The sequence below is a fragment of the Trachurus japonicus genome, chromosome 9 (assembly GCF_045865225.1).
Source record: "Trachurus japonicus isolate A0001 chromosome 9, Traja_1.0".
In the NCBI taxonomy this organism is placed as follows: Eukaryota; Metazoa; Chordata; class Actinopteri; order Carangiformes; family Carangidae; genus Trachurus; species Trachurus japonicus.
Window position 1 is genome coordinate 24,052,975 of NC_140915.1, and position 24,699 is coordinate 24,077,673.

A 24,699-nucleotide genomic window follows, 5' to 3' on the forward strand; every position below is an offset into this window, starting at 1 on the left:
ACCTGGAAGTCATAGCGCTGAGAAAAATAATTGGACAACTAAGTTACTTCCTGTTAGTTTTCTGCGACCCGCCAAATTCTAAACACAGAAGGATCCTGAAGCTAAAACTGTACTGTTGAGCTATGACTATCTAACGATTTCAGCCGTAAGTTTCTATCTCTCTTATTATAACTGCACAATGCGCCATTGCTCATGGATATCAGACGTTCGTGTTAAATTAAGTTGGTTTATAAATCTCACGTTGCCGTCATCGTCATATAAAACTGACATTGAAAGGCAGCTGAAGTACTGGATGCTAACGTAACTGAGCTGGCGAGCTACGCTTTTCAGATATTTGAACGACTCGTATAGAGTAATATTTTCATCACACAAAAAAACTATCACATTATTATTGTTTCATTGTAAGGCGAAACTAGAAAGAAGAAATGGCGACGTGGAGTGAAGTCGATCTCCTGACCAACGAGGACACAAACACTGTCCGGCTGGGCAGTGTGTCCGGGGAGGAGTACGGCAGTGGCTTGTATCAGGTGGATACTCTGGTCAAAGTCTCCGCTGCCGATGAGGTAATGTTTAAAGACGGTATTATTGACTGTCACAAACTCAAACATGCTCGTGTATAGGCTACCTGTTGCATCACAACAACACCCAACTATGGTGACAGCACTGGACCATACATGCCTGATGTAATGAAATGCTGGTTGTTGCAGGTGCAGACAAACCCTCGTCTCTCCTCCTCCAGTGGCTCAAACTGGAGCGTCGTTGTTGCTGACAGGACTGTTATCCTGTTTGACCAGAGCTATCAGGTCATCCTGCTCCTTCTCGACTTTGGTATGTATATTTATCTGATGCCCCACTCCTTGCATTTCCTCAGTGGATGTGAAAAATAAACGATTAGTTTGAGGGTTGCATACCAGATTCCTTTATGTCCTTTCAATAAAGCACCTGTAATCTGCCACAGTACATATTATTATTAGGGCCACAGGGCAAGTGCACCAGGCACTGGCCCCTACAGCTATGAAATAGCTGCAGGGACCAGTGCCCGGAGTGAAGCCGCTGCATACTGCTTTTTCTATAGCTACACCAGAGGTGAGCTGTACACATATGTGTACAGAAAGATCTAAATAGGGAACATTTAACATCAACTGAGCGCATACTAAACCTATAAAGGAGCATATTAGCTTGAGCATATTGCTTAGAACACTGCCTATAAGTATCTCTATCATCGTGCCAATCATCAGAAAGAAAATGCCCAAGATACTGTACATTAATCCTGAGATTTATTTTTTCAGAAACTGATGTGGATGCTGTTGATGTGTGCCTGGAGGGACAGTTTCTGTTGGTCTGTGAAAGAAATGGTAACCTTCATTTGATTTACGTTCCACACAAGAGGATCCTCCTCACCAGGGTATGAGATCTAATAGAGCAGGATTACATGTAATATGATATGATCACTCTTAATAGTTTGTGCTGCATGCATGGTATACTTTATATACAGTACATCATTAATATGTGTCATTTTCTGGGTTTGTAGGCTTTGGTAGAGAAACCATCCCGTGGAAATGAGAGAACATATCACTATCTCATGGTAGAAGAGGACAAGACATCTTTAGGTGAAATTTTCTCAATGGACATGAAAAGGATACACAGTTGAAAAAGACTGTGTAATGTGCACTGGGAACAAGGAGAAATTTGGGATTTATTGTCTAACTCGTGTTTCTGGTTGACAGGGATGTACCATGTGTTTCTTCTGATCAATGATGGGTTTTTCCACATTACTAACCTTGCTTTGGCAAAGATTGAAACGGGTAAGAAAATGTTGTGGCCAGCTTAAGTTTTTTATTGGAGACACTTTTTAACTAAATTAAACTTTCCTTTTTATTTGACAACCCAGCCACTGAGAACATGGATGTAGGAGCTTTGATGGAGGTAAGTTAAGGAACTTTATTTCTATGCAATAGTGAATGAAATATCTTTTGAACTGCCGAGTGCTGATACATAATCACTTTTTTTCTTGATTCAGCTTCAGTCTCTCATCAAGATAGACTTCTGCTCCACCCAGGCTTATCACGACCAGGGCTGCAACACTGCAGTGATGTTCAACCAGGGCCATGAAATCCACTTTCTGATTGGGGTGAGAATTGAAGAGTGAAATTTTATAAATTTATTTACAACCTGTAGTCATGATGCATGCATACATAAGAGGAGGGATATAAGTATTTATGACTCCTTTTCTTTTCATCCCTGATCATAGTTGCTGTTATATGCTACATTTTTCTGTTAAATTGAAAATCACAAGCAGTGACTTCAAAATGTTACTGTCTTTTTCACATACAGGACTTGCATCTAGATTCTCGCAGGGTTGAATTTGCAGGTTAAAGATTTTTTAAAACATACTGTTACTGTTTTTCAGAATAGTTGCACTGCTGTTGACCATCTAAGTATATTTTCAGGAAAACTTTGAAATTTAAGAAAGGTTTGAATTAATTTTCACCCTGAATACAACTTTCCTGAGATGGATAATTGCTCATTTATATAAAGCAGTGAAAGAAGATCACTGTCATCTTCACAGGGAGTTGAGGAGAATGTTTTGACTCAGTGGACGATGGACCCTCATCAGGCCAAGATGTGTCTCGCTCAATCTGTCGACAATAATTTAATTCCAGGTAAACTCTTGAAGAACAGTATATGGCTACATGTTTGTAATATGTCATCTGCTGAGGCGATGGTTATTGTTTGGAATTGTCTCCTAGAAAAAAGGCAAACAATTAAACTGTCCATTCAAGTAAATTGTACCAACACTATAACATCTTTTCTGTTTATTTCAAAAGGTGTGAGAAAGATGGTGGTGATGGAAAATCTCTTGTATGTTCTTGACACTGAGGTATGTTCACCATGGCATCACCATTAACTGTTTCACACACCAGTGCATGTTATTCAGTCACAAAGATTTCAAGTATACATGTTTATAACTTTGTGTTTCTCTTTGGTCTCAGGATGTCCTCAGTCTTTGGGACCCACACTTCCTTGTCATGACCCATTGTTGGCCAGAAATTGCCATTCATGACTTTGAACTCACCACCGAATGTGGCTCTGCCTCCATGGTGGCGTAAGTATCAGTGTTGTGTACTGTGGATGTTAATATATATGAAGAGGGCTGTGCTGCTTTTAAAACAATGTTGAAAATGTAAATAAGTATGTGTGTGTTACAGCCAAGACAAGGGAAGCTTGAAGATGATCGCACTGATAAAGCAAGACGGTCAGGTAACTGTGTAACTCCTTTTATTAAGACAGTATAGAAATAAATAATCTCAAGTCTTATTCTGAACTGTTTTTATATTTTAGATCAGCTCACTGCAAATCAGAGTTCTGCCCTGTATGACTGTTTGCTACTCTCTGGACGTCTCCTCAGTGTCCTGTCTTGTGCCGACAAAAGTAAACATGGTAAAAAAAAAAAAAAAAACATCAACTAAAATACTAATTGTTGTATGGATTTTAAATGTAATATTTCTAAATGTTAATATTGCTGCATGTTTAAGTTGGTTGTCTCTCTCTCTTAAGGATACAATTTATTTGGTCGAGGGGGTTTGTCAGAACCCAGACAGGTAGGAATGGTTTTGGATGATTACTATGATGTTAAGACAAAACCTGTATTGAGGTGATTGATTTTGTACTGTATATTAACTGGTGTGTTTTGTTTTCCTGTTCGAGTAGTCAAGTGGAGCCTGTATCGTCTATTGTTGTCAGATGCTTCACGGAGGCCCTGCCTGAAAACAGGTAGCCCTTTCTAAGTCACACTTTTCCACAGTAATTGCTGTTTGTGCAACCACAATCTGTACGATGTCAGAGTAACTTGATTTGACTTTTCTATTACTCCCAGACTGAGCAGACTTCTTTACAAACATATGTTTGAAGAGGCTGAAAAATTCGCCATCACATTTGAGCTGGATTTGGAGGTAAGTCTCTGTCCCTCAGACTAATTTCAGCTTTTTATTCAGAGTTACATTAACACATAATATTAAACATTTACATTTGTACAACCACCACTAACAACTCTGTTTTTGTCTCCAGCTCGTTTACAGGGTGAAGCTTGACTTTGTGCTGGAGCAGCTGGCCTCCGCATCAGTGGGCGGCTATGGACAGGATGTGTTGTCTGAACTTGTGGAGGAGGCCAAAACCAATCTGATGAAGATCACAGTGAGTTGAACAATGCTGTATTGGAGCCTTGTACACGCTGATGAAACATGATTAGTGGTCATCTTGTCAAATTAAAAGTGGCATCAAGTTTCAACTACTCATTAATTGATGTGCATTTTTTTTGTGATGCCTAGGATGAGCAGTATGTGGTGGAGTACTGCCTCAAAGCTCCGTGGCCGACCTTTGACACGGCGACGAAGATGCTGAACCATGCTGCCACGCGTTACAGCTCCTTACAGATCAAAGAGGCCTTGGACAGACTGGCCACTTTCTGTTGCCTGCATGGTGTGGAAAACTTCAAGTAGGTTGAGTCACAAATACTTTATTCTGTCATAAAGTAACATTTTAATTTTTTGGATTTACCATTACATACTATAGTGTTTGACGCTAGTATTGTTACTCTGTCATCATCCATAGTGGAATCGCCTGGATCGAGTTTCTGAACACCACTGACAACTTTGGAGAAACTCTGTCACGCCTGAGAGAAGGAGACATGAAGGGCGCACAGCTCCTTTGGCTCAGATATGAGGTAGCATATTATTAAACCAGAAGAGCTTCATTCACCCCCCCCCCCTTCCCCCTCAAATCAATGAATGTACAATAAATCTTGTACATACACTTTATAAAAGGGACTTAATGAGCTACCGCAGGATAAAACTGACACATGAATTTCAATCCTGACGCCGATCCAAATGACCAAACAAAATTAACTATGTTTTAGAAATTTTGTAGTGTTGGTGTCACTTGTGATGATGGCTTTCTGCTGGCTTTCGTGACAGGGACAGTTTACAGTGGACTTTGACGAGAGCAAGCTGGAAGCTGTGCTCAGTGCCATCCCAGAGGACCTGCCATCCCAAGAGCTTTTTCCTTGGCTCCGGACAGTCTTTGTTCCTTTTGTGAGACGAGAGCTCCCAACAAAACGGGTATGGATGCAGTCTCTCAATTATAAAAAATATTCTTATCAGCACCATTATTGTTCTTATGCTCAGTGCTATCTTTATGTGCTTATAGAAAATCATGGCGAGATGGCTCGAGCAGAGGGCAAGGAATCTGGAGCTAACGGAAAAGGTAAATAAGAAAAACTAGCGATTAACATCAGTAATGAGAATTTATTGATTTCAGATTTCCCAGTGAGTTTGACACAAGTGTAGTTTATTTTTTACGTTATTCAATTGGTTATGTGCCATTCACCACAGTGTACATGTTGATTATGATTATGTTTTGCCAGGGTGGTTGGCCACAGAACGGGTTGGACTTGGCGACACTTGGCTTCCATTCTTTTCCTTCTTTATGGACATGGATGAAATCTGTAAGTTAGCCACATTTCCTCAGTCCTCTGTGTGTGTGCTTCCGCAATAATGATCTACATGATGATTTACGTGGATTTCTTTTCCTAAGGATGATGATAATTACGGTGGAAAGGAGGTGGATAGCCTCAAGTGCTTGATATCCAACCTCCGTCAACAGCTGGACCTCCACCGTAAATACAACTGCAGACTTTCACTTTCAGTCTTTGAGAAGGTTTGTCTTGTTGTTTTTTGTTCTCTCAGCATTTTCCCTAGGTTACTATATATATATATATATATATTAATTCCCACATACCTCCATTGTGAAGGTTTGTTTCTTATTCGTGCTATATTTTAATTACAGCCAATCTTCAAAAAGCATTCCTGAATATCTTGCATAGGCCACAGGCTGCAGCTAACTATAGGCTATACAGTAGGGTTAAGTATTTTTACAAAAAGTGAATGAAATAGTAACATTAATGATTATGCAACTTATCAATGCACATCTCTTTCTCTAGATGTCAGTAGAGTTATTGAATTGTAGTATGGAAGAGATGGTTAGTAAAAAAAAAAAAAAAAAGTAAATGATCAACTGCAAAAATCTCCCTTAAATACACTGTGAAACTATGATTCATGTGATACTGTTGTTTAAGTTTATTTTCAGTAATGCTGTTTTTTTTGTTCCCACTTTAAATATAATTTGATAGGCAAGTGTTCGGAGTGTCGCATTCTTCATGCTGGACAAAGTGCCGGCTCCAGAGCTGATCGATGCCACAGTGAAAAACAGCATCCTGCCGTATGCCAAAGAGCATAAGATTTCTTTTGATGAGCTGCTTCTCCAGTACATCAAGGTAAACTCCACCACAGCCAAACCCACTGGGGACTTGGATTTAGTTTTCCCAGCACCCTGTGATGCCATTTGTTTGTCCTCCTCTCTAGGATCTGCTGGAGCGCTGCAGTTCTCAGACCACAACGCTTTTCACAGAATGGGAAGCCAAAGCAGTGGCTGTGCTCGGTTGTATGACAGACACCGATGTAAGTTTGTAACAACACTGCACTTACACACAGTTCATGATATGCACAAGAAGATGAAAAAAACAACTAGCAAATAATGATAGTGAACAGCAGTAAAAGTTGTGAAATCTCACATTGTTGCGTTGTTTGCCAGCTGATGGTGGATGCTGTGCTGGAGATAATGCAGAAAGCTGTGGTACCCTGGAGTAACGTAGTGGAAAAACTGGTTCAGCAGTACCTAGAGATGGATGGCCCGAAGTATGTTCACATCCTCCTCACTTTGAAATGGTTACCATTATGTAACAAAAGCAGCCGTTAAATGATTTTTTTTTTGTACTTGATTGATCCTCCAGACAAGAGCTTTTAAAGGAGAGCTACCATCTGATGGAGATAAAGAAACTTCTCCGGGGCTACGGGATCCGCAACTATAACCTCTCGAACAGCACTCAAATTATGGTAAATTTGAAATGATCAGTTACATGACGACTTATTGTGTTAAGCCCACTTGTACACTTTCTGATTGATATGTGTTTTCCCCAGACACTGATCAGATACATCCTGAAGCAAGACCTGCCAACCTCTTTAGAGGACGCACTGAAACTAGCTGAGGCGTACAAACTTCCAACCTCGCAGATTAATTACTTGTATCTCATTCAGCTGATTGGCCAAGGAAAGGTATGATAATCAATGCAGACATTTGAATTCACTTCACAAATTCATATTTTGTAGGTTTCTGTGCGTTCTCGGCATGTTTTTAGGCGCTGTTTTGTGCTGTTTGCAGACTGAGGAATGCATAACGACCCTGAAGAGGCTGTCCACTGCTGAGGCCGAGTGTGTGGTCGAGCGCCTCACAACCTGGGCCAGGCTGGCACTGGAAGACAAAGACCACATCTCAGACGAGGTGGGGGCAGGGAAGATGGCGTATGCTCGAAATAAAAGTTAATTTATATCTTGTATTCAAGGGCCAGTTTTGTGAATGAAATCTGAAGAGCGTGTAAGTCATATGTTGTGTGTTAAGATGCTTTAGAAAACAAAGGCTCCTTGTTTATGTAGTAAATTATATTTCAATCTGCTGATGTTTGCACGTTCCTGATCTGACGTACCAGGATTTTCCATATCAGCTCTTAATCTAATCAGGATGCACATTTACCTGATAATGGATCATGCATGAATTGAAGAGGGTTATGCATTACGATGAACATGCATGCTGTCACTTTGTGCATCTCTGAACTTTCTCTCCATCTGACTTGAATAGCACAAGAAGCAACAGATGGTCATAGCTCAAGTGATTGTGGAGGCTCTGAAATACTATTCTGGATTATGTGCAGGTAAGGATTTCATTTCATACAGTTCTAAAACATGAACAGCAGAGTAGGGAAAAGCTTTTGTTTCAAAATCATCTTTTCTCTGCTTAGTCACTAAATTGCTATGAAGGACTGGCTGTAGGCTTCCATGGACCTCATGTGTTTAATGCTTAAGGAAAGTGTAGTTTGCAGTTTAGAACAGCAGAACATCCCAGGAGTTAATGCTTTTAAAATGTCTTTGATATTCCTGTCACCTGTACTGATATAAGAACAGCAGAAATAGATTTTCTAAACACAGCTGAGGTAAAGGTTCATGAGATAAATCTTATAAATGTCCACCTGAGCATCCAAAAGTGATACCGGATTTCATGTCCTCTGCAGACGATGCCCTCAAAAGCATGGAGTGTGAGAACAACCTCGCCATGTTCAAGGCAATCGCCCACTTACAGGTGAGGCTCGCTGAAGAAATGTTTTTCCCATCACTTCTTCATTGATTGATCTGAAGCCATTTTTGTCTTTTCCTTCAGGAGGACTTTGATGTTTTCTTCACCCCGTCCAGCTACGAGGATCCAACCATTAGAAAACAGATCCAGGAGCATCACATCACGGCTTATGAAAACACACGTGGCCGCTCTTCATCCAAGGGGAAGGCTATGACGACCCCAGTTGTAGCTAATGATCCAGATGGCAAGACCAAGACCATATCCACCGAGGCTGGCTTGCGTCGCCTAGGGAGACAGCTGCAGCGCACCGAACAGGAGCTCTGGTCCGACTTGGCCCTGCGAGCTTTGAGAGTGGGCAAGGTGGACAAGGCCCTGAAGATCCTCAGGTTCGCATGTGTGGGTGCTGTGATGAGAGAACGAACACAGATGGATGTTCTTGTTTAATTCTTCTAATTTCTTTGTGTTTTCCCTTTTTTTTGTGTGTCTTCAGTGAGCTGTATGAACACCACTGCAACACCAGCACAGGGAAGGTTTTGTTCACTGCTGCTAAGACGATGTGCCAGATGCTGGAGGCAGATGTTCCCATGGTTCTTCCCAATAACATTGACTTGCCGGCGGTCATCCACGTGCTGGGCTGCCAGGCCGTCACCGTGTGCCACCCAGGTAAAGAACATCAGTGATCGATACACAGTCCATACAGGTAAAAATGTCTCTAACTCAGCTATTAGATTAGGGAACTTTGGTCTGTATGTGTTTTCTGGATCCTTCTACTTACGGTAATCATTTAATGTTGTGAAAACTAGACTGGAAATACATCATTTGTCTCATCTTAAGCACAGTTAAGAGTTTTAGGGACAAACCCCTCAAATGAGATACAAACATAAAGATTTCTGCTTGTTCTACAGCTACAATATTTGTAAAAGAGAGGTGTATCTGATCGTGTTGTAGATTATGACTGCATTCAGGACAACACCTTTTGACAGCCTGGTTCATGAGACATTTTTCATCTTTGTGGGGGTTCTTCTCTAGTCTGGCTCACCCCTTTTGCTTTAAAAGCATGTGCAAATTGCAAAATTAAAATCCTTTTTATTTCATTATGATAATCATTTACAGATTTACTCCTGGACTGTATGGAGCTTTGCAAGTGCACACGGATAGCTATGGATGTGTATCATCAGTGTCAGTTATCAGACAACTATGGCTTCATTGCCGAGGTCAGTATCTTATCTATTTCCAACTTGATTTACTTTATTATGGTCTGGTTTGTAGTTTATGTTTTGTTTATCTGCAGACTATTATCCTCAGGGAGATTCAACATACTTTCACAAATGAATAATTAGGAATCTACCATTTAAAATCTTCTGAGGGCATGATTATTGTTTTCAGTTCTCAGTTACTCATTTAATGTGATTGTTTCCCATAAGTTCCCGTAACTTTGTCCAAGAAAGAAAATCTTAAATATTCATTTTCAAGCTCACGAAAAGCATTTAACAATCTTTGCTAATTGTTTAATGTCACAGGACTCGACCTTGGAGAAAGAGAAGGATCCATACTCTCAGTGGAGCTTCCAGGATGTTTTTAAGGAGGATTGCATTGTCCTGGACCCAGTGTCTGTGCTCCCAGTTCAGTATGAAATCACCACCTGCCTGCTGCCGATTTCTCAGGGTCAGAAGATGCTTTTGCGTTTATCATCTCTGTAGGATTTCATCACCGTAGCCGGCGGCAACTCTGCAGCCGGTTGGTCTCATCTGCTGTCTGGCTCATTTATTCCCATTCTTACAGATACCAAGCTGTACCCGCTGGACTGCTCCTGTCTGTCGAACTGCTCTTTTGAGAATGGTCGGTATTTAAGTAGATACCTTGTTTGTTTTTCTATGTAAAGTTGTAATTTTGAAAGTTTATTTTGTGTTTTTACATGGCCCACATGTAGGTTCTAACTACCTGCAGCCCCTTCTGGGCCCCATGACCAACATGTTACAGATGTTACAGGAGTGCAGTCAGCTGGAGCTGGCCCTCAGAGTGCAGGTCAACTGCTACGGTAGCTGCCTGCAGCACGTCACCTCTAATGTAATGGACAGAAAGCTCTGTATGCAGGTATGACTGCTGCAACATGTCCAGTAGAGCTGTGTGAGTGCCACCGACATTTGTGTTTCTGGACCAAATATCCTCTCATTACAATTTTTCAGCTTTATGACACCCAAGAGCTTATACAGTACAACATATGCCTGAATGAACTCCAGAAGACAACTACATCCACTGTGAGAGCTGTGGCTGTGGCCCTTTTGAACAAGGTGAGTCTGCAGAGTCCTGTAGTGTGAGAGGGTGGTGGCCGGTTTACCGTACATTTCTGAATAACAGTACCCCTGTTTTCTGTGTGCTGCAGGTGTTAAACTGGAGAATGGTTGATCACGATTTTGCGATTGGACTCTGCACGCTTCTCCCCAAAGCAGAAGTCTTCAAAATACTGTGGAAGGTTATTGACAACACCTGGCAAAACTATGACAAAATCTTGGTAGGCACCGTGATTACTGTTCTTTATTTTACTGTGAAACCTCTTTGTGTTGTCGTAGTAAGGTCACATATTGCCACAATTGCAAAAGTAAATGAACTTAACACGCTATTTAGTTGTTGTTGAATCCTGTTTTAGATCCTCATCTTAAGCATTTAAGATCAGAGATCAGCCATGATAAGACATCGATCAATTTGTTGAGGAAAGGCTGTTCCAGCTGATCAAGATCCGCTGAATGTGCACCTATCAGTTTTTCAATTTACAACACATCTACTAAGTAACTGTTTGTTTTTTTCTTTCTCCAGGCTGTGGCCAAGATCGGGGCCAATCTCTGCTGCTTGTACAACGAGGCAGTGGAACAAGAGAAGTTTCTCTCTGTCATCACTGATGCTGAGTGGGGAATCAAGCTCAGCAAGCTAGAGGTAATCCAACTCTGGAATTCATCGGTCAAGGACAAAGATTTTCCACTGAAGTCATCTTAAAAAATGTTTTTTTTTAAATAAATGTATGTATTAATATATATATATATATACATTACATAAACACAAGAAACACAGACAAATATTTGAATAGGAAAATGGACTACAAGGTTCATGATAAGTCTATTTAGACTTAATAATGGAGGTAGAGTCAAACTGTTCTGTAGTTGTAATGAAATGTGAAATTTGGTTTGGTGTCTCTCACATGGCTGAACATGTGTTGCCTCTGCTATGCTCTGCTGCAGATATCCATCCAGTCGGTGTTCCGCCAGCGGCCGGAGATGAAGCGCTGTCTTGTCCCTGTTCTGGTAAAGAACAGGAAGATCACCCCAGACATCATCCTCGAGTACTGCAGGTCAGCCACTCACTCTACAGTGTTCCCACTTTTCAGACTGTTTCAATGTAAAATATCTCATTTTGTTTCTGTGCTAACTGTAACCATGCGCATAAACCCGCAGCACCTTTGGATTAGACCGTGACAGTGTGATCAACCTGTACATCACCACCTTGCTGCTGCTCCAAGAGGACGAGGAAGGTGCAGGCGACCTGGGTGCAGGACAGGACGAGGCGCCGCCTCTGTGTCACGCAGAAGCACTGGAGCGAGTCCTTCTGATCATCCCAAAGTTGCACAGCACCAGCGAGCTCACCGACAGTCTCTGTGCTGCTTTATTCAAGGTTTGAGCATGGGGAGGTTGGGTGGGGGGTAAACTGGAGTAACTAACATGAGGGCACAACTGTCATGTTTTTTAATCTCTGATACATGAGTGAAATTTCTGATGAAGTTCAATAGTCACTTCAATTTTCCCCTAGAATAACTGTACTTGAAACACTGCAGCTGTTGTATGGTGTGGTGTTTCTATTGCAAAAAGAATTTAAGTTTGTCTTAACCTGCAAAATGTCTCTTGTACAGCTCAGCCCCTATAACTACGAGAGGATTGAAATAGTGCTGAAGATCATACAGGCTGCAGATGCGGATGTAGCCAGCTTCTCCATCAGTCAGGTAAATAAATATATATATTGGTACGTTTGTTGTCTTCAAAAAGTATCTTCGCTAACTTGCAATCAATGTCTTTTTCATGTACAGGCAATGGGCCTCCTGCAGCACCTGAAATCCTACAAGCGCATCTCTCCTCCATCAGACTTGGAGAACACGTATCTTCTGGAAAACAACCTCCTGCCAAACCTGTCCGACGTCAGACTGCCCTTCCACCTGCTTCTGCAGACCAAACATTTCTGGAAGATTATCTGTGAGTTAGAAACTGTAGTTCGCTCTAGAAGATCTAGTTATTAGATCTTCACTGGTTATCTGTGGGTGTCAGGTGAAACCTAACAGGAAGGAAATTTACATGACATGGTTTTTAGCCGCTTGTGAGTCAGAGAGTTAAGAGTTGCTCAAGCGGGTGATTACAACACTTGCTTTGCCATCTAGGATTTCTTAGTAAAACTTGTTGACAAAATTTTTGTTTTTATTTAACTAACAAAATCTGACTCTCTCTGTAACTCTGACTAGTGGAGTGATGGTCTATCCGTGTTTGGAAACTACATAGTGTTGCTTTAAGACTGAAAAAAAACTAAAAAATCAAGTTCTGTGTTTAGCTCCTGAGCTGAGTGAGGAGACCTTCCCTACACTTCTTCTGATCAGCAAACTGATGAAGGTGATATAAAGACACTGATATAAAAAACAAAACAATAGCATGACTAGTTGTAACAGAGTTATCACGGTTATTCAAACCCCCCTGTCTTGTTTTAGGTGAGCCTCGACAAGTTATACATGTCTGCAGCGAACCACATATTTGAGAAGAAGCTGAAGCCCCTACTCTTGGAGCAGAGGAAAAATAGTTGTCATGGCTCCAACGAGACGTATAAGGTGGCCAAGACCATGATGAAGTACATCCAGTGCATCCAGAGTCCAGAGTGGGCTGCTGCAACAGCGTACAAGATCACCCAGGAACTCCCAGCAGGTCTGAGCTGCAGATTAATTGCTACCCTACACTCAGGCCAAGTTGCTATGTGGCTACACTGACTTGTTCCTCTCCCTTTACAGGCTATGAGAAAACTCAGTCCCTCCGAATCTGTTTGGCTCTTGGAGATGCATGGCTGAAAGAGCCAAATCTTGAGGTCTGTGCTTTTCACCTGGGGAACTACACAGAATAAAACTTTAAATTGTCTAAAATCTCAAAGGATTAGTTGGTTATAATCTCCTCGTCTCTGGTCTAATGCAGGAAGCAGCACGGGCCAGAGCGGAGACCTTCCTGTCCAAGCTGAATCTGCAGTTCAAGTGTTCAGCCACGGAGAATACGTTGATAGCCAGCCAGCTCAACAGCCCTGAGCATCTGAAACTGACCAGGGTGCCGACCAGGCTCATCGCCGCTCTGTATGAGCACAGCAGCGTGGAGCAGCGCTACAGAGACGGTCAAATTCATCCTGGTGAGATCACTGTCATACAGGCTTTAATACACTGTAAGGTCCATATTCCAGTTTGCTTTGTTAAACAGTGTCCTGGAAAACAGGTCAGTCAGCTATAGACTATCTACTTAACACTGTACTAGCTAACTAATAATTCCTTTATCTACACAGCACCTATTTAACAGCAAGGTTTTACAAAATGCTTTGACATAAAAGCAAAATACAGAGATCTATTTTGTAGGACTAGCTGTTATTATCAAGACTCTGTGGGCTGTTCAAGTGAGTGATAGCTTCCTCTGGGTTGTCAAGTGGGCGCCCTCCTTCATTAGTGTTTCACTGATTTGGGCCCACGACACCACCAGAGGGTTCAGGAGTAAAACCCAGCGTCCCGGGCTCACCCCCTAGATGCCATCTATTCATTCGAGGGCCCAAGTGGAGTCCTTCCTCTTTACCCACAGCCACTGACTCCCTGTTCTCAGCTGCCCTGGAGAGGTTATTGACTGCCTGCCAGTGGGCCTTCCCTTGGATTTCCATGTCTTGGAGTAGCCTGGATGTTGAGGTGGCTACAAATAGAGATAGAAAAATAATAATAAAGAGAAAGTTTAAGCATTTAAATAACATAAAGCAACAGAGTTAGATGAGAATTAAAACATATAAAGGCACGGAGATGCAAAAGCAGCAAGAAACAGTTAAGAGCAGTTGAATGAAACAGTGCAAAAAAGCAATTTAAGGAAATGAAAACAAAAGAAGTAGATAAACATTTGTAAAGAGGTAGTACGAAGTGAAATGAATGACTGAGGATGAAAAGGCATACAAGCAAAACAGATAAATTAAAGCAGAAGTAAGCGGAATGTTTTATCAAAATCAAAGTCAAAGAAAATGTATTGCCATGTCAACCAGTGACAAGGAATTTGTCTTGGTTTGCTCTCTAATACATATAACACGACACGACCATTTGTGTTTAATTCACACCTGCAGTGTTAGTGCGCACTAAATTTAGATCGCACTAAATTTGGTCCAGTTTCGGTCCGTGTGAAAGCACATCGCACTCTAATGCACCAAAACTAGTGCGGCCTGAGGAGGTGGTCTCGGTTCGGCTCCAGCTGAACTCTGGTGCGCACTAGTTGATGTGTGAAAGCAACCGCACTCTGGTGCGACCCAACTGCCAGGCGAACTCAACAAGTTTGAGCTAAAAGGGCTCCCGTAGTCGTTGACAACGGGTTAGCGCAGCGGGGAGACGCAGCTCCGTCCCCACAAACGAAGCACCAGCAGCGGGGCAGCCGGTCCGTCCCTCGGGTCCACGGAGCAGCTGGTTACCATGGTTACCGAGCAGCAGAGGTCCGCCCGTGTTTAACGTTTAACCGGGAACTAACGGGACCGAGCTGGGTGAACGCAACCGGAAACCAGCCGGAAGTACCAAACAGAGTTATACATGCAAATAATATAGAAATAAATGACCAGAGCTACTAACAACCGGCCCTACTGGAGTCTCCATCATGAAAGTTTTATCAATCAGCGCTTCCAGATTTCAGCCGGTAGTCATGGAGACATGACGTTCTCCAAGTTTGGTCCCGAGTGACAAAAAGCAGGTGTGAACGCAACCGCACTAACTGAAAAATGAAACAATGTATCATTTTAACATTTACACCCTAACTGTGGTTCACACCAAAAGCTTCCAAAGCGTCAAAAACGCCGGAAGTCAATTCATTTTCAATGAGAGCCCGGCGACACTGAGCGTCCAAAGCATCAACAGGCGTCGCCGCGCTTCCAAAGCGTCCAAAGCGTCAACAGACGAGAAGTTGAGCCATGGTTTAACTTTAGGGTAATGAGCTATGACGCGGTTCGGCTGCAACCGGCGGCAACCTGTCAGAATAGAGATGTCCGTCGGTTGCCTTTTTTTCCCTTTTTTTTGTATTTCGGCTCCCCAATGACCAGCGCGATCGAACTTTGACGTCAGTCACCTGACGAGCGACCAAAGCAGCTGAAAATATTTGCCGTTTTGGGAGCTGTCTTGTCTGACGCCCACCCTCGAGCGTGTTTTTCGTGCTTTTCACATGTTCCTGTGGCATTTTTCTTGTGTTAGAGGACATAGCAGCAGAAAAGGAAGTGCAAAATTGCATTTCTGAGTTTTTCTGCCTTCAAATTGCTGTCAACCAACGGCAGACGCAAACTGGCAGTTTCAGGGAGACTGGGGTTGACGTGTCACAACTCCAGGGGAGGGCACTAGTGCTACAAGCTCCCGCCCCGCTCTACATTGCTAATGACCTGCTGGTGCTGTGCAGAAGGAGAGCCCTGGGAAATGGCACAGGTTTTGTGATTTTGGCTAAAAACTTCATAATCACAATTTAAAAACCACAGAGAATGTTTTAAAATAACCAAAAAGGGTCGCGGGAGGGGGACTTTAAATAAATAGTTATATCTTCCGACAGCAATCACTCACATAGAGTGTTTGGTCTGAAACACGGGTCTGTCAGTCACTCTGCTCTGCTGTAAGCCGAGGAGAAAACTTTCCTTGTATCCTACAACCTTTATCCAATGAGGAGAGAGAACGGCATAAAGGGGCGGTCCTCTCTGTGTGTGCAGCCAAGGGATGCACGTGAATGTGGTGACGTAGGGACGAGGGCGGGGACTGCTAACTCCATCGGCTGACAGGAGGTTAGCCGAAACGACCGGATCGCTTACTTCTGCTTTAAAGATGTCGGAGCTAAAACAATTAGAGTAATACAAACGTATCATAGGATGATCACAGAAAAGTGACTTAAAAGATGACTAAACTGTGATTAAAATAGTTTAATGTAGAAGTCCTCAACGTGTTGTTCTTTTCATTTGTTTTCTGTGTCTCAGATATACACACTGCAGTGAAGGAGATAGCCACAGTCAACAGTGTGGATCTCCTGAAAATCCGAAACATAATGTTGGAAAAGTGGATCTGCAAAACGGGTCCTGCCGTTGCCAAGGTTTGTCTGTCCTAGCGTAACCCACAGAGTTCCTGTTCATGTCCTTTTCCATCCACTGGCTTTGAAATTTGACAAAACATTTTTTCTCTGATAAAGGATATCGGCAATCATGAATGTGTCAGCAACATTGAAGAGGACCCAGACTTAATGAGGTAAAGGCATCACTGTCTGTGGTTGCGGCTTTTTGCACCAAAATAAATGTCGTGAGAACTGTGACACCAAAATGTCTCGGCTCAGTTTATGTTTTTGTTGTTTTTGTTTGTCAGGGTGGTGCACCTGCTGCAGCCGTACGCTGTGGACGATGCCGTCCGTCTTCTAAGCCCCATCCTATCTGCTGAAACTTGGGTGAGGAATGAATTGCTTTTCAGTAGATACCGGACAAATTGCCAAGAGGAAGCATTGCAATGTCTATTTTTGGATTTTCTCTCGTAGCCCCTCAGTTCCTCGGGGCCTCGTCTGACCTTCTGCCATCGAACTCGGGCTCTGATTTGTCTGATTCGCCTCGCCAACGCAGAGACCCTGGAGGCTCGGTTACAGATCCCCAGGACCAAAATCCAGTATGAGGAACTGTTCACTCAATTTCAGTTCATAACGCTTGTGTCGATTGGTTCATTTTCACCAACGCTTCTGTATTTTATATGTCCATGCAGATATTACCTGAAGTGCTACATCTTTGTCTCTCAACTGGAGGCGTTAAACATCCCCTACACCGTGCAGTCCTTCCTCAGCAGTCCCAAAGAAGGACTGATTAAAGGGTTGTGGAAGAACCACAGTCATGAGCCACAGGTACTTTTCTGACCTGAAAATGTTGCAGCTGCTCCATTTTGGCTTCACAATTAGGTTAAACATGGTAAACATGGTAAACATGGTAAACATGGTAAAAAAAAAAAAAAACATGGTAAACACAGCGCACAGACCAACTTACCCACCTCATTTCAGGCGGCGCAGTTGGTGGCAGACCTGTGTTTGGAGTATCAGGTGTACGACTTCCAGCTGTGGAACAGTCTGCTTCAGAAGATGCTCTGTTTCAACCTAGTAAGGCCACATGCACTAAGAATAAAACACAACATCTTTCTCCCATGTGATGTCTGTTTTTAGTTTATTTTCAGGTTTTGTCAAACTTGCACAGACAGACTGCTCAACATTCATACATATGTTGCATAAAGACAGCTTGGCTATCTGGTTTGAGTAAAACTTGCATGCGTTTGTGTTTCTTCCCCTCAGATCTGTCACCTCCAGAAGGTGTTAGAGGCAGCGCTGGCTGTCCCCGCGCTGTGGGAGGTACATTTCATCACTTCTATTTTAAGACCGGACACTGCTTGCATTTCTTTTCTTTTTCTTTTTTTTCTTTTTATTGCACATCAACATTATTGTACATAGATACACATACAAAAGAATCACAATCCACACTCCTATTTATATAATATAATACCCCCCCCACGAACATATTCGACAGAGAAAAAATAGTTAATTGAATGGAATAATAAAAAAAGAAAGGATTTTTATATATATACTTTTTTTTTTTTTTTTTTTTTGAAGCAAGGTTGTCCAGTGTGTCATTCCCCCTCTCTCTGCCTCCCAATTCCCTGTCTCTCTCAACTGTCTTATCAAAAAAAGGCATGAAAAGCCAAAAAATATTTTTAAAAAACCAAAAAAAAAAAACACTACACCACCAGACATCCTGATTACCAATCAGCCATCAGCTGATTTATGACCTACAAAAATGTCTTATGAATTATTTTCTTCCCAGATTGTCAGTTTCTCAGGGACCTGGAAGAGTACGATACTGGCACCTTTTGTCTCAGGTATGAGGTTTGAAACAGTGAAACTCACCCCTGTTTACAAACAACATGGATCCTCTTGACTCTGACTAATGTTTTATTATAAAACATTCTGGTAGAATAGGTGATGCTGAGCAGCATCAGCATCACCTGTGTTCAAAATGACATGGCTTTGATCTGTTCAATAAGTGAGTGTAAACTCTCAGAAAGATGAGAAATATTCTAATTAAAGGAAACACTGGAGAGATGTAGACCAGTGTTTCTCAAACTTTTTTCAGTCAGGGCACCTTTCAAAAGTGCATAAAATCTCACGGCACCCCTGTGTAAAATATAATTCAAAATGACACTGCATAGCCTAAATGTAAATGCCCTGTTTATTTAGACGGGACAGTAGCCTATTACAGTATTTATGCATAGGTGCCTCTGTAGCCTACATATGCACACACACGCACAGGCACACAATAATCCGCAATGTGAGAGGAAGAGAGAAGATCTACATGCGCGCAGCGCAGGCACGCATTCAAATGAACATCCACCGGCGTCTCCGCTCCGTTCTGACTCCGTTACAACAATCAGAGAATTTCCACCGTGTCACTGCAGAGTGTTTTTATACATCAAACGCACCGGAGTCGGAACAGAGCGGACACAGATCCACTGGAGAGAGGAGGGGCTGTGACTCACCATCAATGTGAGACGTGAGCCTGGTACTACGCATTTTTTTCATAGCGTCCGGTGTCCGGTGGACACGGCCCCTACTGCTCTGAGCGCCCGTGACCAACGGCCGTGTCCACGGAGCGCTCTCTCTCCCTCTCTCTCTCTCTCTCTCTCTGTCTGTCTCTCTCTCTCTGAACGCTGCCGAAACGAGCCGCCTCACGTCCGAGCCGCTTGATAGGCGCTGTTCCAAAAGTTGCATATTTAAACTCTGAGCGCTCTGAGCGCCGCGACAAAAAACAGAGAGCGCCGAGAGCTTTTTTCCGAGCTCCATAGGATCTGAATGGAAAGTAGACGCCCAGAGCGCTAAAAGGGCGTCCAGTGGACACGGCCCCTTTGCATATATGTAAAGAGAATGTATTCTATGAAATGTCAGAAGAGGTATTTTTTTCACGGCACCCTTGACTCAGTCAGACGGCACCCCAGGGTGCCGCGGCACCCACTTTGAGAAAGGCTGATGTAGACGATTCAGCATCATTTTTATTCAAGTCTCTATATTTTTTTTCACTGTTCAGTGTAGCTCTTGAATGCCCCTGACTCTCTCATCTGTTTCCATCATGTGCGACAGCTTCAGTTCCTCTGAGTCCTGATCAACAGGCAACACTCTACAGGACCTTTGTTCTCCTCCTCAAGTATGTTTGATTCATGTTCAGCCTTTTACCTTTTAAACACTAACCAGGGGTGGGGCTTCTGTTGTGCTGTGTATGTGACGGTGTTTGTTTACATGGTGCTCTCTTCCCAAGGTGCCCGGTACTCTTGAATTTAGACCTGATAGGAATTGCCAATCGCTTCGCACACTTCAATCTGCCTGCCTTCGCCCTGGGAACGCTCCTTCTCATCCCCTATGCCAAAAAGGCTCAGCAGATTCAGGTGAGTGTGTCCATACAGTGTGTGTCAATACAACATGTTAAGAAGGCCTTCCAGAGGAACTGCATCCTTTAATTACAGTCACACTGTCTTGACTGTTGTGTCCTTCTGCTGTCCACAGGGCTTTCTGTCTCTCTGCAACCCAGTCACTGTCCTTGACCAGGTGGAAGAACTTATGAACACCGGGGAACTGGCTGGGATCCCCTCGCAGGTCAGATGTCACTTTGGATAAATGTGAATCTTGAATCGTGAATCTTTTTACCGCTTACTCGCCAACATTTCAACTGCTTTCATCTGCCACTCGGACAGCTGACAGCTAGGCCATGTTCACAGCTATATGTGTACAGCAATATGAATATTTAATATTGATTTTAACAGCACTGGGAGATTCAAGTAATTTAACTAAACAATTAAAACTGAAGAAAACACTTTTTCTGGAAAAAAAAAAAAAAGAAGCAAATTTTTGGTGAGGAATAAGTTAGGACACACCTACATTTATTCCCACTTAAAATGGCTAAATTCACACAGGTGAATCACATCAGGTGATCTGAACATTGTTGCTCAGCTTTTTGAAGCAGGGTTGCCTTATTCCAGTGGTTCTCAAACTTTTTTCGTCATTCCCCACTTTGAACAAGTGGGGATTTTCAAGCCCCACTTCCCCCCGTCGCCCCAACAAAAATCTTGACAAATTACTCCAAATTTATTGAACTTACTAGCACCAAGTAGCCTATCAGTCATATTTCATAATGAGTCAAAATCAAAAACATGAAATAACACAAAGTTCAAAAAGAGAAAATAAAAGTGCAGATCAAAAACGAAAAGTAAAAGTAGGCTACAGTAGTCAAATAATGAAACAGTGTTTCATTTGCAATCTGTGCAAAAAACAAAAACATGAACAAGTGGACTGTCCCTGTATTAGTGGCTGCAATGTGCCTGTTTTGCACTGCACATCCTCTCAAAACAGGATTGCCGGCTTGAAACTGCCACTCTCAAGTCATGCTCAATGTTGAGCTGAGAGGTGTGTGTGTGTGTGTGTTTTCATCTCTCTCAAGTCTGACAAATATAAGCTATAAAACGCACACAAATATGATCGCATTTGTCAATCGCTGTTTATTTTGAAAAGTGCTTTATTTTGACAATTGACCGGATTCTCTCGTTTCATGTGTGACTTCCTGCCAAGATTTACGCGATTGCTCGCGTGTCGCTTCTGGTCTGAACTACACAACCGGTACTTGAGCACAGAAGGGAAGCGGTCTCCGTTCTGCGCTATTCGTGGCGCTTCGGCGTCCGGTGTGAACCCAGCAGCCTGCTACCAGAGCCAGTCTCTATTAGAAATTCTCAGCTGCTGCTGCTGCTGCTGCTGCTGCTGCTGCTGCTACCTTGTTGCCCCGCTGCAATTAACATCCCGACGTCAATCATTGTTTTTGCACTTAAGTTCCAGGTTTTTTTCTCCCGGTCTCCTAATGCTTTTTAATAATTTTAGCTATCCATTATTACTTTGTTTGTGTGTGGGTGTTTTGTTTAGAGTGAATTATCTTTATTGTCAATAGCATTTACAGTAAGATAGGCATGAAATTGAAAATTTCCTCCCGTTTGTCGCGCCCCACCTGTCATGTCTCCGTTCCCCACCAGTGGGGCGCGCCCCACACTTTGAGAAGCACTGCCTTATTCAAACCTTAGACGTTTAGTTTAGTTTGGTCCTGACTGTTGAAGTGAGAGTGAACACCATGTTGAGATGGAAAGAGCTGTCTGAGGCCTTCAGAAAGGAGATTGTAGCAGCTTATCAGCCTGGTAAGGTTTTTATTTTTAGACTTCATTTATTTGCACATACGAAATAGAACAAATACATTTACATATCTCTCCTAATAGGGAGAAAGATACGAAAAATGTGAGGTCGGAAACCCGAAAGGCTTAGCGTGACCTCAGCTTGACCTAACAAATAATTTAAACAAAGTAAAGAAATTATATTAACATACCTTGTGCGAGGTAGAGAAATAATAATAATAATAATAAAAAAGATTCAAAACTATTTGAAATCAGCCATTTTACTGCCTGGAAAATAGTCTACACTGGGGGACATTCAAAACAAGTGCCAACGTGCCCAGATCTGGCCGTCCAAGCATGTCATGTTCACCCCGAGAGCAGAACGCAAGATGCCAAAGGAAGTCTATAGTATAAAACCCTAAAATGTCATCACAGGACCTACAGCAGGCTCCTGCTACTGTTGATGTGAAAGTGCATGCCGCTACGATCAGAAAGAGACTGCACAAGTTTAACTTCCATGGGAGGTGTGCAAGGAGGAAACCTTTGCTCTTTACAAGAAACATGAAGGCCAGACTGAGGTTTGCCAGAGAGAATGAAGACAAAGACGAGGACTCGTGGATCTCTGGACAGATGAGTAGGGCGCTTTCACACCTAATAGTCCGGACTTAATTTTTTTTTTTTGTTACATTGTTTCCATATACTCCAGTAAAGTTCGCTTTCACACTGCTATTATGCCAGCAGACTAAAGGCTCTACCTACTTCATGATGTCATTACCCGCAAGGGCTGCGCCTGCTTGTAATTGTCAGTGATTGGCTAGTGGATGAGCGTGCGTCAAGGGCGCCAAAAGGAAGTGTGCTCCGTTCCGCGGCGCTTTGGCGGCCGGTGTGAACCCGGCGTTACATGGTGGTCGTACTGCACGGCTTGCTGAGCCATGTGCAATTGATAAATAAAAAAAGAAACAACATCCCAAAAACAGCCATGCTGCTCCATGTTTACTGTTATCCAGCAGGTCTGCCAGTCGGGAGCCGTTGTGTCGTTGACTATTGACGCTCAAGTTTGGTGCGCAAGTTTGATGCAGTTCAGAAATTGCAGTGTGAAAGCAGAACTGAACTAAGTGATAAATACAACAATGTTGCAACTTTCAGCCCCCCAAGCGAACCGAGTCTGCTTGGTTAGGGGTGACAGCGACCTAAAATTGAACTATCTGGACAGCAGAACAGAGGATGTGTTTGGTGTCATGTATTATTTACATAGTGTATTTTGCAAACCTTGATGTTTCTGGGCAACTGAAGCTATGTTATGATAAACAGGAACCAATATGAAATGGGTCTGATTGTGTAAAGATATGTGATATGCGAGTGAATACCGGTATGTAAATATGAACTCACTTCATGTTACTTAATTTTCTGTGCAGTAAAAAGTGGATATCTGAAACTTTTATTGCAATGTCTTTCATTTGAGTTTTTTCTGTATCACATTATTTAACATCACATTTATACTTTTCCGACCCCTCAGGTGAAGGAGACCGTGTTGACTTTCATCAGCCAAAATAGTCAGTACCAGAAACTGCTGAAGACCAAACACTTCAAGGATCTGAAGAGGTTCATGGTGTCGAGTGGCCAACCCAAGCAGGTGAAAAGCCTGGCAGACTACCTGATCAGCCAGAACTGGTGCGTTCTTGTTTTTTTTTCCATTTATTTATTTATTCCCAACACCAAATATCTCACAAAAAGTTGACATAACCATTTCTGATCCAGTGTGCTGATCATTATGTCAGCATCTGGTGAGATTATTCATCACTTCAAAAGTGACTGAAGGAGATGTTAAAGAACAAGCTGGAAATCTGCACGAGTGATCGGACACTCTCCTGTTGTTACATCATGTACATGGGGATGTAAAGAATGCATTTCTTTTTGTATGCTGTGTTTCCCACAGATGTGAGAATATACTAGTGGGGTTGGTGTCGATGACGTAGTGATGATGACTAATGTGAACGTTAACACAGTATTTGCATTCATTGAATATTCTTTAGTGACGTTTTACTCATGCATGGTTAAGCCATGTCAATCTGCATCTGCTGACTCACTATCCACCCAGGCAGCTTCGCAGATCGCAAACTGGAACTGAGACCGGACATGTCCATTAAACTCCCACGCTGTGCACTTAATCGTCTTTCAGTTATTGATCATGGACTGCATTGATCTGACAGATTTAAAAAATCATATTTATAGGCCTACAAATTCAATGTCAAAATCATTGTTACTTGTCCAAATTATGTCCAAGGTACTCTAATCAAAAATATGATCAGTTTAGGATGAGAAAAATAACACAAACTACTATTGTCCATAACCATACATACACTTGCTATATACGTAGCTACCTACAACACATGATAATTCTCTGATCGCCATCTTAACATAGTTTCTTATGACCTTTAAAGTTATGATACCTTTTATTTGCATTGTTCACACAATAGTTGCCGTGTAAACTGTCATGTTTTCTTCTTTTTTTTTCAAATGTATGATTTGAGTTCTTTGCTTTTTATGTTGTTCAGCCAGGACGATGCCGACTCACTCTTCCGTGACTATATGAATCACAGAGGGCACAAAGGAGGAGAAACGCTGACAAACGGCTCACCTTCACCGAGCTGCCTTAAGGTAACTGAACCCAGTTTAGTTAGAAATTCATATCCAAAGAATGAATCCAGCATTTGACATTAAAATTATATTCATATTATATTCATTAAGAGGTTGTATTAAAAAGTATCAGTTTCCATTGAGTTTCTGTTTATATTCTCCCTCTATAATTCGTTTTTGTGTTTGTCTTTTCAGGAGTTTCTCAACATGGAAAATGGAGCTTGAGGATGAACTGACACTATGCTTTCAGCTGTATTTAAATAAGCCCACTTGCTAAGTCTTGGGCTAAGATGCAATATTTGCACTTGTTTATGAAATATTTGAATAAATGCTTTTCACTATTACAA

At 42.2% G+C, this 24,699-nt stretch overlaps 1 protein-coding gene across 2 annotated transcripts; it reads left to right on the forward strand.

Annotated features, from left to right (window-relative positions):
- The first annotated feature begins 61 nt into the window (after positions 1–61).
- On the forward strand, positions 62–24,699 carry kntc1 (kinetochore associated 1). 2 transcript variants are annotated; one of them, XM_085786706.1, is made up of 62 exons: positions 62–145; positions 407–563; positions 708–828; positions 1,290–1,405; positions 1,532–1,610; positions 1,728–1,805; positions 1,892–1,926; positions 2,021–2,131; positions 2,570–2,663; positions 2,829–2,881; positions 2,994–3,106; positions 3,210–3,261; positions 3,343–3,441; positions 3,559–3,602; positions 3,709–3,774; positions 3,878–3,953; positions 4,069–4,194; positions 4,329–4,495; positions 4,612–4,723; positions 4,974–5,117; positions 5,206–5,262; positions 5,423–5,503; positions 5,593–5,715; positions 6,188–6,331; positions 6,420–6,515; positions 6,649–6,752; positions 6,848–6,950; positions 7,035–7,169; positions 7,276–7,395; positions 7,750–7,822; positions 8,180–8,247; positions 8,326–8,627; positions 8,732–8,904; positions 9,355–9,455; positions 9,762–9,906; positions 10,024–10,080; positions 10,172–10,335; positions 10,428–10,532; positions 10,625–10,753; positions 11,056–11,172; positions 11,475–11,584; positions 11,688–11,904; positions 12,140–12,229; positions 12,314–12,476; positions 12,826–12,884; positions 12,980–13,190; positions 13,274–13,347; positions 13,452–13,656; positions 16,480–16,592; positions 16,689–16,744; positions 16,859–16,937; positions 17,025–17,149; positions 17,243–17,378; positions 17,532–17,627; positions 17,817–17,873; positions 18,343–18,397; positions 19,653–19,716; positions 19,828–19,954; positions 20,073–20,162; positions 23,232–23,386; positions 24,271–24,373; positions 24,548–24,699. In XM_085786706.1, the coding sequence occupies exons 2-62, from the start codon at positions 426–428 to the stop codon at positions 24,575–24,577; spliced, it is 6,636 nt and encodes a 2,211-aa protein (XP_085642832.1). In that variant the 5' UTR covers positions 62–145; positions 407–425; the 3' UTR covers positions 24,578–24,699. The 2 variants fall into 2 exon arrangements, with proteins under 2 accessions (XP_085642832.1, XP_085642833.1); XM_085786707.1 differs by having other exon boundaries at positions 3,712–3,774.

What these genes read in the sequence shown, in the direction of transcription:
- kntc1 (XM_085786706.1), top strand. Translation starts at nt 426, where the DNA reads ATGGCGACGTGGAGTGAAGTCGATCTCCTGACCAACGAGGACACAAAC. An exon ending in TCCTATCTGCTGAAACTTGG is followed by an intron (nt 16,938 to 17,024) that starts GTGAGGAATGAA and finishes TTTCTCTCGTAG; the next exon opens with CCCCTCAGTTCCTCGGGGCC. An exon ending in TGGCTGGGATCCCCTCGCAG is followed by an intron (nt 20,163 to 23,231) that starts GTCAGATGTCAC and finishes CCGACCCCTCAG; the next exon opens with GTGAAGGAGACCGTGTTGAC.